We start from the raw sequence: 16,195 nt of genomic DNA, 5'->3' as shown, positions 1-16,195 counted from the left end.
AAAGAGGGTAAGACAGAACGTCCCGCATCATCCAGGACACGTGAACACAGACTCACAGAAGGTCCCAGCAACGTTCTCTGTTTCAATCTCTATTGCTTTCCTGACACTTAACCTTCAATAAACCAACAAGCTTAAGATGATACTTTCCAACAGCTGTTCAGCATAACTCTAGACATCTTTTTAAATCAGGAGAATATGCAAAAAAACATAAAGAAATGGAAAAAAAGAAAAATACCCATCAAAAATAGCGCCACCTCACTGCCAATGGACAAACTCTGCTTACCACTCTATAAAGTTTGTGAGTTGCAGCAATTTTTCAGTTGCAGCTGGACATAAGAATAGCAAAGTAGCAGTTCTGACAAAAACTCAAACTGCTAAAACCCGCTCCCTAAACCATGTGATAGTTCTGTGTGTGGAGTAAGGAGTGCGTCCCTTTCTCTAAGGCCTTGGTTGGTTAACCATGCCTAGTGAAGCAAACAGCCAGACCCAGCAGTGCTGCCAACACAGGTGGGCAGCACGCCCACCCATTCCTCAGCAACAGCTCACATAGAAGGGGCTGATTTGGACCCGCTGTGTCATTGATAATTTTGCATCAACTAATTATTTATACATGTTAATTGATCCTTACAGTGGGCATTATAGTCTCTATTTTTACAGATGAGATGGCAAGAATGTATCAAATCTCTTCGTGATATTAAAAAGCTAATAACGTTTCGAGCTGTATCTCACAGATCTACTGCATTTCCATATCTGCCTCAACCAAGGTCTCTTCAAAATAGCAACCTTAGAAATGTCAGTCATTCATCAGTAAGTAGTACTTTTCCAGGATGAGAAGGAGAGAATCCTACACACAACCAGTAAAAAATGTACAAAACTTCAGACATTCAAAATGGGCAATTTTTTTATATTTTGGGTTTTTTTCTTTTATCCCTTATGTGGTATGAGTCATACTCTGAGTTATACCAGTGTAAACCCTGGAAGAGCAGGACTGACTTCAGCAGCATTGCTACGGATTTACAATTAGATTAGATTAATGACTGGTTCAAGAGACTTCAAATAGTTTTCTGCAGTGGCTGGATAGACATGTAGGCATTTTAATTTTAGAACCTTAGGTGTTCTTATGCCTCTACAAACCTGTGCCTTCTGCTGCAACCATTCTTGGTAGCTTAGTAACAGCCATCTCTACATATTTTTAAACACATTTTGAAGATCAACTGATGGTCTTTACCTTAGAAGCTTCATTTGGCAAGGCCTTTTTATCAGGACTACAATTCACCTCATTGAAACCATTTCGCTGCCAACCTTTTTAGTACAGGTATGTTGAGAAAGCATCAAATTACAGATATTGATATTGATCTAGGTTATTTTATTTCTATATATAGTGTGCAAAGTCTTAGCATGGCTTGCTGGATGATGAGAACAGTAATAAGAAAATATGCTCTACAATAGGGAAGTAATCCTCTGTGTTCACACATCAGCCTAATAAATCAGAGAAGCAATTGGCAAGAGAGTTATGAAAAGAGAGAAATCCATGGCAATACGATAGAACATTATACTGCTTGAAAAAGCTGCAAATATATTTATTGCCCCTTCGAAATGTGGGAACATCATACTGCTTATGTCAAATGACACTGTCTTTCAGTATGTATTACCTTGCCCTCCCTAGCATCTAAGATTTTCAAATCCAAAAGATACAGCTTTTGCAAATGTTTTAATACAACTGCAACATTCTTTCCTCAGACCAGTGGAGAGAGATTCACAGCACAGTGCAATGCTCTTCCAGCATGTGCTGCATACAACACAAGGTAGCCAGGAGGCATTCATCTTGTACTCATAACACTGATTTTTTTCTTCTCTCTCCTTCTGAATTTTTTGGCTAATCGAATTTATTGCCTAAAATTCTCTTCTATGTGGTTAGTCTGGCTGCCCAAATCTGAAAAAGATAGAAGCCTTTAGCCAGCATTCTCATCTCCAGCAAGGCAGATACAGTAGGACGCAAACAGTGTTTATCTGCTAAACCCAGAAAAACATGAGGTCTAGACAGGTTCATGTTCAAGACCTCACTCATTGTTTGCAGCCCACAAGAAGACCAGTGCAGGAACCTAAACAGCAACAGAACAGAGGTACAAGCCCGTATCCCAAAGATGTTTGTGAACACTGCTAACAGTTAGTGGTGCAGTGCATAAACAGGATGGTCCAAAGAGTGAAGTTGCAGTTACCCACAAGAAGCATGGACATTTGTTAATTTTTCAGAAAAAAACCACAAGATTTTGGCTTGCTTTGGCTCAAAATAATTGTTGCTAACTATTTATTAGTATCATAGAAAAACCTTAGGGATGAACTTACACAAAGAGAGGGCAAAATATTGTCCGCTTGGTTATTCCCTGCAAAGGGAATAACTGGACAGTGGGTGGGGAGGAACAGGAAAGCAGTGTAAAGAAGTGCATGGGATAAAAATACCAATATACGTTCTCAATATTAAGCCAACCAGTTTGCAAAGTTAATAATGCCTTCAGTCAATTTATAAATTCATTTGATTCAGTTTGTTTTCAAAATGAGAAAGAATGGTATGCTACAAAATGACTGAAAACAGAGAGGCAAGCAAAATGCCCAATTTTTGCTTATCTAGCATTAACTGAGAAAAACCCAACACAACTAGATGTTCCATTACATTTATGAAATAATACACACTTGTTTATTGCTTTTTAAAATCATGCCACTTTACAAGACTGATTCTTTATTCCAAGTTGAGGCTTTTTTAGAAAGAAACAATTTTGAAATGTGAATGCAATAAACCCAAAGCATTCATCCAGATCCTTAGTGGAGCAGAGGGTTAGAAGACAAGAACTGGCCCCAGCAATCTGCCACTACTTTGCTGTGCAGTCTTCAGTTAACATGCTAACTTAACATCCTAAATCTTCCTTTCCCTCTTTTAACCAAATGTTACTCCTGTGGGGCTTGTCATTAATTCATGTATTGAACAACTGGAACATTCTCCTAATCTTAAATCAAGTGAAATATATGCCAGGTACATAGTAAATCACTGTTATAATTCAGGCAAAGTATCCTGATGCTGAAGTCAAGAATAACCATGGTTAAATGATCCCAGAGGGATCCCAGATCTGTGATACAGAAAGCACAGATCGTGGGGACACAGTACAGAACTCAGTGACGCTCATTAATACTCAGTCTTAATCAACGCAAAGGCTGTGCACAAAACAAAGACATCATTACATGGTAATGCGTAAGCAAGGTAGCAAACTAAACTCAGAAATGCATTCAGAAATGTTTGTGAAAGCAAGACTATCAGTATAAAATTCTATTACCAGATAGAAGGTACACTTTTATGCTTTTTTTCCTACAGTAAAGTGAAAAGGCCTACTACTTTGTCTTTATATTTAGCCATGTTCTGGAATTCATTAGCAAAGTAAAGTCAATTTATTAGCAAGAAAAAAGTTACATACTCTCATAAATATTATTTAGTAACTCAGTGTTGGACCCTAAATTGAGAGAGAAAGAGAATTACAATACCTTAATGCTAGTGAATGAAAGTGTGGGTTTTATTAGCATTCTTCTAAATAACAATGTTTTAAGACCATTAAGAGTTTAAGTGTTAACATAGACTATTGTGTCAAGACCAGTGCAACCATTTCTGCCTCATCTGTTTTAATTAATATTAAAGAGACGAAAATGTTCAGGCACAGGCTTGAACTATAGGCAACGAATTAGTGCTTCTTTGATTCACACAATTCAAACTAAAAGAGGAGAGAGGGTGTCATGGAGACAGCACAAAGAGAAATCCAGAGCAGACATATTAGACACTTCAAACTGGCACTGTAGTTACCTAAATGCTATCAAATATACCCTCTTGTACATCTCTCAATAGAGAAGAGCTTGAAGGGCAGGAATCATTGCTTTACTTGGGAGAAACAAACCATTTATACCTGCCTATCTTAACACAGAAGTAGAACTCGAGCCTCTGACTTCTGAAATAAATAAAATGGAAGGGGCCAGACTGATTAAGAATGGTTACACAGGTCAGAAAATGGGATCAAAAGAAAAAAAAGGAGCAATAACAGAAAACAAAGCTGCTTTCAAGAAATCTCAGTCTCTCAAACTGAGATTTTAGCTGTAGAGTTGTTTAACATTAAAAAAACATGGTTATCAAGGTACTAACAAAGTGTTTGTAACTTAACAGGGATGTATTATCTGCACTAAAATGCACTCTCAAAAATGATGTGGAGACTCTCTGCAATTATTACATTACTTTTTACTGTGAGATACTTCTTTCACTCAAATCAAATACCATGACTGCATCTTCTTGCATGCAGAGATTAAAGGAGTTTACATAATGTCTTTGATGGAAAACTGACAGTATCATCAGTAGACATGCCAAATTCTGTCCTTTAACTGAAGCAATTTTAGAGGTAAAAGAAAAAGAGAAGAGCAAAGTTATGTATGCTAAGGAGAATGCAATACTATGAATCTTCTTCAAGCCCATAGGAAAAGAAATAACATAAAATCATTTAGATTAGGAAAGAGCTTTAAGATCATCAAGTCCAACCATTAACCCAGCACTGCGAAGTCCATCAATAAACCATGACCCTAAACACCACATCTACATCACTTACATATGTCCATCATTTCCATGGGAGGCCTGTTCCAGTGCCCAACCACCCTTTTGGTGAAGGTTTTTTTCCTGATATCCAAACTGAACCTCCCTTGGTGCAACTTGAGACTGATTCCTCTTGTCCTATCGCTTGGTACTTGAGGGAAGAGACCAACACCCACCTCGCTACAGCCTCATTGTACTTGTAGAGAGTGATAAGATCCCTTCTGAGCCTCCTTTTCTCCAGGTTAAACAACCCTGCCTCCCTCATCTGTTAGTCATAGGACTTGTGCTCCAGACCCTTCAACAGCTTCATTGCCCTTGTCTTTGTTTTTCTTGCCAAGATAGGGAAAGGGCCCGAAACTGAACACAGCACTTGACCATACCAGTGCCAATACAGGGGAACAATCACTGCCCTAGTCCTGCTGGCCACACTATTGCTGATACAAGCCAGGATGCTATTGGCCTTCTCGGCCACGTTGGCACGCTGCAGGCTCATGTTCAGCTGGCTGTTGACCAATACCAGGTTGACAGGTCCTTTTCTGATGGGCAGCCTTCCAGCGTTTCCCACCGCTCTCCCCCAAGCCTGCAGCATCATAAGATACTCTGCTTTTTCTGGGAATTCTGATGGAAACAGAGGGGAATCTTGCAGAACACTGTAGAAATTTAGTCATGACACCTTTTGATGATGATGTCCAAACCCTCTTTTGGGACCTTGAAATGTTATGAGTAGTTCTGTCAGTGCTAGTCAGCAGGTCTAAAAGCAACATTACAGACTGTTTCTCCATCATACCACACTAAATTTAAGTATTGCCCAGGAGTAAACCATGCTAGAAACAGGCATGTATGCATCCTTGACCATCATTGACCTAGCAGTACAATGGATGACACTGAAGTTAGTACAACACTGTAATTATGTGAATTTCAAGGAAGATAAATAAGAGGCTAATGTAGTTTATGTCTGCTGCCTGACATGTGAATGAGCAGCAGTACCATGTTGAAAGGGCTCTGGGCATACTGCGAAGAACTCACAGCAAATGTTGTAGAAACACCTTTAACTTAATGACAAAATGAATGTGAATGACAGGTTTCAGCAAATTGAAAAAATAGATGCTTTCAGTGTGCAATCACTCAGTTTTTAGAACTCCATGTCATAATGTCTGGACTGCTACTTTTCTTCTCAAGGGAGTATATGGGAATGCTCTCCAAGATAAAGAGGAAACTGTCCAATCCAGCAATATTTATTAAGGATGCAAGGGAAGGCTTCAGGCAGGACACTTCAGCAGCTACTGTTCTTTTGTTTGGCATCTTTGCACGATTTTCCTGAGTGGAGATTCTCAAGTGTTGTGACTTTCCCAGCAAAAATTAATTTCCTAGCTTGCAGAAGGGAATCATCGGTGCCAAAAACCCTGAGTGACCTGTTACACCTTTGCAGCTGATGGCAGGCTGCCATTTTCCATGAGAGCAAAATGGTGTTGGCGTGTGAAACTGCTCAATTCAATCGTTTTATATGGTGACTTCATACAAAGGAGTAAAATGCCATTATGGGAAGAAAAAATGCTGTGGAAGAATGAATCCTGTGTTTAATAGAATGTGCCCTTTTAAAGAAATGTTCTCTGCTGAGTATTTTAAAATGCTTCTCTTTTCCTATATCCCCTGTCTGTTCCTTCTTGGCATCCAGGAGCAGCTACTCTGGCTCTGCTCACAATCTCACCATTGTTGGTCTAAGAGCCCTCTCATGAGGAGAAAATGCCATCTGAAAGGGCCTTCTTATGCTCTTCTGCCTGATCAGCTTTTCATTTGCCTTCAAATATCTGATCAAAACTTATTCCCTCCTTTCCTTTTGCTTTTTAGCTATTATTCATGGTCATCAATGAAAGAATAATTCACATAAAGAATTGCTGAAGTATTCTGAGATTCTGAATTTCAAAATTATTATGACTAATTCTAATGGGCTGCCTGGTAATTTTTACAGTCTTTAGCCTTCTGCCTCTCTATGTGCCTTTTTACATACTTGAGACCTTCTCTGTGGATTGGTCACTGCTCAACAGGAGATGAAAACTCCAACCATCAAATATTAGCAAAACAAATCCAATGTCTTTAACTCCATTCTAATGTCTGATGCACCACCTAAGTACCCAGCACAGGGAATAAAGGTAGAGAATGAAAAACACAACTGAGAGCAGATGCAGCACCTGCATTGCACTCAGCAAGACTTAATGGGACTCAGAAGTAGCATTTGTCAAAAACTTTCATATAAGAGCATCAGTTACAATCATACTTTGAGATAAAAACTAGCACTGAGTGGTTTTAAGCAGCATAGAAGTGGCAGCACCTGCAAGAAATACCACCATCTTTATCAATGGTCAGTGTTTATTGCGTTTACCTACTGCTGTTCTGGGCTGGAAGGGGAAAAATAAAAATTCTACCACAAATATAAAACTTAATTCACTCAAGAAGTTGTTTTGGTTTTTTGTTTGTTTGTTTGTTTGTTTTTGGTTTGGGTTTTTTTTTGGGGAAAAAAAAAAGAGTTCTGACACCTTAGTATCCATCCTGGAGCATCTTCACATAAACAGTTGTCAACTTTGTTTGAAAGTCCTTGAAGTTAGAAAAGGGCATTTTCAGACCTCATTGCTACATAAGACTGAGTAGGATGTTTATGCTTATGTAGCAACAAAGGTACATTTATAGTGGCATCACCAAATTCACAAGTACACTTGTGATCAATGTGCTTTAGAAATAACACCTACTAAAGAACATGGTCACAAAAGGAAAAACATCACTAGTTTCCCTAGCCATCCTTCAAACATTTCTGCCTGAATATGTTTTTCATAGTTGTTTTCTGTAGAGTATTTCTACTTCCTTTTCTTAGGGGGGACAGAGGAAGCAAGGGGTATTGTTCCACACTTTGGCCACAGAAACTGAAATATTTCAGAAGAGAAAAACCTAACAGTAAAGCCATAAAAAGTGCTAAGATTTTCAGAAATGCATATAGTCACAGTTGCTATTTTCTATTTCTGTCTGCATTTTAGTTTTTACTGTTCCACATATATATATATATACCACTAAGTTATTATGAGAGTAGGACCAGTTTGCCACTATACAAAAAAAAACAAACCTGCAAGATTGAGAGAATGGTCAGGTTCAGAGGACAGGTCATTAATCACCTTTTCGTAGGCAATACAGCATAAATCATGCTTAAAAGAATTAAAAAAATAAAAAACTATTTCAGGACAGTTATTTCTAGACACTCTGGATGCAACAGTCATTAACTGCAGTGTGGCAATTTAATACTCAACAGGGATAAAGGTAAAAGAACTTTTTTTCCCCCTGTCAGATAACTCCAGAGTCGAAACAACTGCATTACATTTCAAATCCAATACAACTAGGTATACAAACTAAATTGCTGTGTAATGTTACTCTTTCTGTGTGTGCATGTTCAAGTGCACATTACAGATTAACCCTTAACAAATTATTTAGTGAATTCAAATTGATTTTTCCTCAGTGCATGTCAGGCATACAGAATACCAGCACCATTCTTAACTTAGACATTTCTATGTTTGTCCTTTCTCCAGGGTTTGGAAGACCATCAAGACAGGTTTTTTACTTTAACCCAACTCATTTGCTATGTTAAAGCTAGGTATTTGGTCAAAGAACACAGTTTTCTACGCTTCAAAGGAATTAGAATTTTTCTGCTCTGTAATCTCAACAAGAGATTGCAAAGAAAACAGGATATGTCCTGGTGCTTCTCCTCCCTGCACCTTGTGTCTGACCAGGCAGGGTTCCCTGTGACTTCATGCAGCAGGACCGGAATGCTGCTTTCCACAAAGAAGGAATTGGATACTAACTGTGGTCATTCTCAGAGGGAAGAGAACTGGCCACAACACACAACTGTAACACAAATACCATGCAGAAAAGAGAATTTTGATATCAGTGTCTATTATTTAGGTGTTAGTTCAACTCATAATTCAGACACATCCTTAACAGCTATTATGGGAGTTGTCCCAGGGAGGTTTAACAGGACCACTCAAATTTCTCTGGCTGGGTATAAACCTAGTAGGAATCCTGGATATCTGCTGTGACATCCCCTTATCAATGGTATTTTGAACTCTCACACAAAAGGTTCCTCAAGAAATTCTAATTTAGGGGACAGCTCAAGCAGACCCAAAGCACACTACTGAGCCATTTGAGTAGACCCTGATCCCAACAAAGAAAGAAACTGTTCTAAGTGCTCTGCTGAATAATGACCTAAATATAATGGGACTTACCATTAAAAACTATAGGTTGGTAGCTAGATAGATACAGATAGAGATAAAATAGTTTGCTAATGTTGGATGCTTTAGTCTGGAAAGCTCCACAAAACATTAGAAGAGTATACAATACATCCCAAATTTTTGTCACCTGACAAAAATCCAAAGTACCAGAAGTTTAAAAGCATATTCTCAGATGGTTTTAATAAGAGCAGTTTGGTTTGTTTCTGTAGCAGTTTATGTATTATGGAGTGAGGAGTATATCAAAGTCCTGAATAATAAAAAATTAAGTAGGGGAATTCTTGTTTTATCTGTTACCATGTTTCATAGAAGAAGCTGCCTAGTGCTCTACTGTTTTATATACTTCCCTTCACCCTTCCAGCTCATAAGCCTGAAGCTTACAAAGGCTGATGTCCTAGCAGGATGGGTGAGACCAACAATGAGCAGATGTCTTTTTTCCTAAATGGTTAACAACGAAAATCAAACCATCTTCTTCCCTCAAATGGGACAGCTACTTACGGGTTCTCAATCTATGGCTAACAGGAGGCAGCACAGATTGTGCAATGAATAAATTGCTCTAATCATTTAACTGCCTTTCTCAGAGATTAATCAATTCTTTTACTGAAAAACTGATTTCTGAATAAGGGTGAGAGAAGAGTACAGGGAGGGTGTGCAGTTAAAATTTTCAGCAATACCTGTACCAGAGTTCTCCTCTTCAGTGCACATTCTTCATTTTAACATTCATGTAAATATTTTTTATTACTATTTCTCAGATGTTTAAGGTGATGTATGCAACCAGTGCAGTTCTGCTGGTGTCAGCAGACCACATGCTTACTCACTCAGGAATTTCCTCAGCATGAAAATCCTAGAAGAAAAAGCTGCTATAGCTGGATAGACTCATGGAGTGGTATGTGCTGAGAGTGAGGATAATGAAGCAAGCCAGCATCACTGCACAGCTATGACAAATAAGCAATAGCAGATCTTGATCTCAGTTTACCTTTACATGCCAGGCTAAAAGATGCCAGTACAGGCACAGATTTATGTGCACACCACATGTCCCTGATTAGCAGTATCTCTGAGAGGGCCAGGGGAGGCAGCTGGGGCTGGTAACAGCTTCACTCATTCAATTTTAATTGACTGCTGTGTGTTTGTCAGATCCCTCAGAGCTGCCTTCCTTCTGTTTCAACCTGTGCCAAAAGCTGTGCTGGACCCATTAACCACAGGGATCGAGCAAACAAGAAGTACCTATCAGCTACAGGTAGAGAACAAAGTCGATATTGCTATCTGAATTACATTTTAGATACAATCTGTACTGAATTTCAAGATCACAGACCAACAATCAACATTCAAGCTGCAAACCCAGTGAAATTAAAATCTATCCACACAATTATACACTAAAGCAGGCTTTAATTCAGAACCTTTTTGATTAATTTTATCTTCTATGTTTGTATTTGGTGTTCAAATGTGTCTTTGAGAACCCCAAGGAAATGCTCATGTGTCTCAGTGAGATGGAGACTACACCACTAGCTGCTGATTGAACAATGACTGGTACAGTGTTTAAATGGTATGCCATCAATCAAAATATTCCAAAAAACCAAAGCAGTAAGTGACAATAATATTTGATGCATTTTTTACTTTCTGTAATGATAACAAATGACTTAAGGGAAAGCTTGAGTAAAATGGGTCCAGGCATATATACATGATTTCTTTTGTAAATCTTTTTAAAGCACATATAAATAATTGGCTATGATAAATGGCAGACAGCATCACTGCTGAAAAAAAGAGCTTATAAATCTTACCTCTGCTTTTATTTTATTGTCTCCAAAACAGAGATGTTGTAAGTAGGCTGCAGCATTTGACTGTACTGAGGGAAACTGATGCTGTAACATCTGTATAACTTCTGGAAGCTCTGGATCCCGCCATCCAAACTCTCTGTGCAAAACCAAACACGAAAGATTCATCAAAATTTCTGCTATTAGTGGGTAAATGTAGCAACAACTGTTGGTCAGTCAACAAAGAAGATAGACATGTCTAAGTAAAATCTTGATTTTTTTTCATCGCTGTTTTCAAAACAAACATTCGAACAAATAAGAAATTATTTTTCATTTTAAACTGAACTTCTCTGCAAATAAAAGAATAATATAAAGTATAATACTAAGAAATAACTTAATGGAATTAGGCCTCTAACAGATAAATTTTCCTAAATAAACATGGCGATATGAAATCTTAATATAAAAAAGAAAGCACATGCTGGTACCATTATCCTTTCTCTATTAAAATTAAAATATGGGGACTAGAATCAGAACAACAAATGGTTTACTATGAAATGATAATTTGCCAAAAAGTCTTTTTTACTCATGGCAATCTTTATGTGACACAAATTGCTACCTTTTATACAAAGCAATGATCTATTTTGTCTTTTGGCTTAGACTGAGCAGGCATATTCTTAGTGGTGTCTCATGAAAAGATAAGGCAATAGGCAATAGACCTCCAGATGGGCCTTCCAACCTCAGCCCTTCTGTGATTCTGTAATTTTACAATTATAAAATGCATTGTATCATTTTTAAACCTACATTTCTTTTACTCTATCCAAAGCAGCCAGGCAAATACAAAGACTCAGTGTTTGCCTTTTTCTTTAATCCCACAAAACATGAAATGCCATTAGCATCAAATGAAACAACTGAATCCAAGTACGTTGAACAAATCCCTGCAGGTATTCTGCAGCTTCCAGACTTGAACTTAAAATCAGTATGCCACTTCAGGTAAATTTTTCCCCTCTGTGTTTAAGGGTAAAATCATTCATGAAAACAGCTTTGGACTTTGTGTCCCAAGAGCCAGAGACACATGCAGCCACTCTGCATGAGATGCTTAGTTCTCACATGCCTTTTCCCCAAGAGCTATTTTTTGTGCCATATAAATATTTTTACCACCTTCCATCCAGTGCTACATGTATAAGCTAACAGAAGGAAATCAGGGAAAAGAGGTGACTTGTGAAAAAGTTCTGTTGTAGTTACCATGATCACCTGGGAGCTCATTGCCAAAAAAACCACCAAGAGCTGCAGCAGAGCACAGCTATAACATTTGAAAAAACTAGTCCTGATTGTTAGTTTCCTTCCCAAATTATAGGGATTCTGCTGCACTGAGGCCAAGTATACATCACGGAGGGAATTCACAGTATCTCTGCAATCTGCCCCAAGTGAAATCAGGCCCACTTTAAATATGACAGTTCTCCATGACATTTCAGGAAAATGAGACTCATTTTACAATAACAAGGAATTGCCACAGAACAGAGGGATTGTCTGTTCTCTTCTCCTTTGGGATATTCGCAGACTGAGAGTTGCCATTACAGTTGTATCTTTATGAAGATTCAGAATATAAATAGGAGATGTAAAATATACACTCAGAATTTCATGGGCTATTTCTCTTCTGACAAAACATATGTTAACTCATGAATATTAAATTTCACATTAAGCATTTAATAAAAAGAAATCATGAAGATATATTAATAAATCACATATGGACTATTCCAATGAATCTTTAGATGATACAGACTGCTAAGAAACTTCCACAAGAGACATTTGCATAGGTTCAGAAAAATTTTAACATTTAATTGATATTTTGAAAAGTCACAGAACATTGTACAAGGTATCAAGGAAAGCTAGAAGCTTCGGCAGTCACAGATAGCAAACACTTTTTTTGTGTATACCAGCTTAGTATGACTCTGTTAACAGGTGAAAAGGAAGGAATTCATTGGTTAAGCACTTACTTCTCTTTAAGAATTGGTAGTACAAACCCATAACAAACCCATAAATTGCCAGGGGTGATAGAAACAATGTTATCTGACCTGTTAGCTTTGTCTTGTGTTTGCTTTCTTCCAGCTAACAATGTTAATTTTTGCTAACAGATTCTTCAAACCAATTAGACCTTCCTTCTATATATGTGCCTCTCAGCAAACCAAATATATCTTCCAGAATTGTCGTTTCAATAAAAATAAAAAACTAAAAGAAAAATCCATCAGCCTTACTGAGGACAAATTAATTATCCTACCTCCACTTCTAATTTATTCTCATTTTCAATCCTAGATATCAAGTGCAGGTGTCAGTATTTTGGAGAGGATACAAAATACCAGAAGAAAACAGCTTGTATGACAAGAGAATGAGGGGGAACATTTGAAATGAGTTGCTTTACAGCAAAGAACTATATATCAAAGTGTTGGAACTTTTATCACAAATTCTTTCTAAAGGGAAATTTCCTTCTTCACAGCATGTGTATTACTTGAACTAACCAAAAAACAAACACGCCAAAAACTAACCCCCAAAACAAACATAAGGCCTGTTATGTGCAGTAGTGTGTCATGGGTCTTCACAACCATTCTTCTTCCTCTTGTACTGGAATCCAGGATAGAAGATGCAATGAGGGGGCAAAAGGAAAAAGGTACAGTTGATTGTTCTGAGGAACCTGCAACCTTGACATGCTATTTACATATGAAATGAAGGCTCTCCCTGCTTTTCCCCTCTGATCTCCCAAAAAAAGTCAGCAAATGAGTGATTTATGAACACTTGTTGGAAATGGTTGTGTGCATATTGGACGTATGCAGAAAATTAATCCAGAAAAGGACCCCTTAGCACTGAATACTGAGTTTGTCATGTAATCAGTGTTAGAAGAGATAATGAACAAATCAGGAAAAAAAGGTTAAAAATTTAGCCCTAGTATGCACTGTCATTTTAAGCAGATGGTCTCTAAGATGATTATATTCTTAGTAGTTTCTAAATGAAATACAGTAGCTATATAAAACAAACAAAAACTTCTGTCAACGGTTAAGGCTGTTTGAGTAATTGTGGTAATTTTAGCAGCCTTCAGGGCAAGAAAGACTAGTTTCTAGGGGTTTAAATTTTTCATTTGTTTTATACAATTCTTTCATAGGTGGAAAAAAGTGCGAATGAGAAAGAGGGTAATTTTTTTTAAGACCAGCAACCTTGCAGCTCTATAAACAACATTTATTTAAAAAATTTAAATATGTTGGTTTATTTTTTTTTAATTTAGCTCAATTATGAAAAGTTAGAAATGCTACTTAGTGAACTCAACTGGCAGAGTTCTGGAGAAGGGAAAAGGACTGGAATTTCTTAAAGGCAGAAAACTATAAGGAACATTTTGCACAGATGTGGGGGAACATTCAGGCCATGCTTCCAAACATACCTATATGACAAAAAATGTGCATTAAACTAGAGAGCCAAAAAAAAAAAAGAGAAAACAACTAGCAAGGAAGTCAAGAGCTGGAATAAACTGAGTTGCAACCTGAAAAGGTGATCGAAATTACATAGCAAAATATCTTTTACTGCCAAAAACCAGTAGTAGGGTCATACTTGACAGAGATAAGTGTCGGATTAAAGGAAAAGGGAAGGATAATGAAAAACAATCTACCTCAATTTCTGTGAAACATCTGATACTGTATCACATGGAAATTAGCTAAACTGGCAACATATGAGGCTCTAATCCCTAGTAAAATTATAAAGTAGAATTAAGCAAAAGTTGAAACTGTAGTGCATAGCCTAAATAAACACTAGCTAAGCCTGTGTCCTTTATTAACATTCCCATGCTTCCAAAATCTGAGTGAGGCGATCCACACAGATGGTGAAACAAGCCGGAAGGCTGAAGTAAAACTGAGGAGGTGCATGGCATTTTGAGAATGCTAACAAAATAATCTGTGTGGTTGATTAAAAAATGAGGAGTGAGGTAGTATCTGCACATGCAAGATCCTTTGCTATTGCCTATGATCTCCTTGGAATACCAACGCTCAACTGTTCAGGTCAGAAAAAGGTTTCTGGTGGTGGTGTGGGTTTTTCCATATAAGAATCCCAGCTGTGCAAGAACTTCACAGCTTTGGCTGGAAAGCAGCATTTGCCATGATTTGCAACTCTTTTGGCAGGTTGTTAAAGTGCATTTTTTCTAGGAAGCAATCTTATCTAAGGAGACTGATCGGAACACGCCAAGATGTTCCACCTTGCTCTAGGAATGAAGGATTGATCTTGAGTCCTGCAGAAGGTTTTAGCTTGAAGTGGTGACTAAGGCAGATGTTCCATGGATTACACAGGCTACTGTTCAGAAGTGAAAGATGACCTGAAGGGCAACAGTAAGCTACATGTAAACCAGCAATACGTATGTCTAGACTATCACAATAGGCTACATGTTATCTGTGAACAACTGAAGAGAATCAACAAGGACCTGTACATGAGAGACAACTCTGTCATAGAACCAGCAGTGCCTAGAAATCCAGGTTGACTAGGGTACTGTGGGTAATGCATTGAAACCAGTTCCTGCTCCTGACGTGGTATCACATCCACATGTCAGAAAGTAAAAGCGATGAAGACTTAAAAGAGATTGTTAGCAAAACAGCTGAGTGCACTGGCTATGTGGGGTCACTTACAGGTGCTGCTGAACACAGGGTATGTACTGCATCTGAATACTTGCTTGAACTATGCCAGAATTTTCTTCTTTTGCTACTGAAAATGTTGATGAAACACACAAAAAACCCCAAACCAAAATGCCTGTTACATCTGTATCTACAGTAGTTTTAAAAGGCTACTAAGTAAGTTTTAAAAGCATAAACCTCCAGCTGGTAACTAAGGATACCGATCGCTTCTGCAACGCATTGGAGAAGCAGGTGTGATGGCTCTGTCTACTCTGCAGCCATTGGTCACAGTGAATCTCACGAGAGCTTGGGTCCTTATTTCTGATTTACATTATTAGAGCAGAACATTCACATCTGATCAAGCAGTTGGCACAGGCAAGCACTGACACCCAGAGCTATTCCTGTCGCAGCAGCATTCCCCAAAGGCAGTGCTGTGAAGACGTCTGCTATAAAGAACCATATGCTTGACAAAGACTGAACTACCACCAAGCATTTATCAAAGAAAGAGAATGCACGATTTTTTTATTACAAGACTGTATGCTTAAACCAGACTTGTCCATATGTTCCTGCCTGTCTTATTACGCATGCGTATATGTGCGACAGTCTTAAACTGGTGAAGGAGAGGTTTTCATATATGCAGTGATGCTCAAAGGCAAAGACAATGCAACCTGAGCTAAGGATAATCTTTCCTTGATTTCTAACTCATATACATTTTGGTATTTTTATTACAAGACTGTATGCTTAAACCAGACTTGTCCATATGTTCCTGCCTGTCTTATTACGCATGCGTATATGTGCGACAGTCTTAAACTGGTGAAGGAGAGGTTTTCATATATGCAGTGATGCTCAAAGGCAAAGACAATGCAACCTGAGCTAAGGATAATCTTTCCTTGATTTCTAACTCATATACATTTTGGTATTTGCCAG

The 16,195-nt window shown here is 38.0% G+C and overlaps 1 protein-coding gene across 1 annotated transcript in view; it reads right to left on the bottom strand.

Moving 5' to 3' along the window:
- Positions 1 to 16,195, bottom strand: part of LOC103806509 (catenin delta-2) — a gene marked incomplete at its 3' end in the record, with an annotated part of 121,878 nt that overhangs the window by 73,854 nt on the left and 31,829 nt on the right. Inside the window, exon 2 of the mRNA XM_009079211.1 lies at positions 10,659 to 10,791. Within this exon, the coding sequence (XP_009077459.1) occupies positions 10,659 to 10,791 (133 nt within the window). The remainder of the gene's footprint in view (positions 1 to 10,658; positions 10,792 to 16,195) is intronic.

Source organism: Acanthisitta chloris, unplaced genomic scaffold (assembly GCF_000695815.1).
Source record: "Acanthisitta chloris isolate BGI_N310 unplaced genomic scaffold, ASM69581v1 scaffold3187, whole genome shotgun sequence".
In the NCBI taxonomy this organism is placed as follows: domain Eukaryota; kingdom Metazoa; phylum Chordata; class Aves; order Passeriformes; family Acanthisittidae; genus Acanthisitta; species Acanthisitta chloris.
The sequence above is the reverse complement of the archived record's forward strand: the minus strand, read 5'-3'. Positions and strand labels throughout refer to the sequence as shown.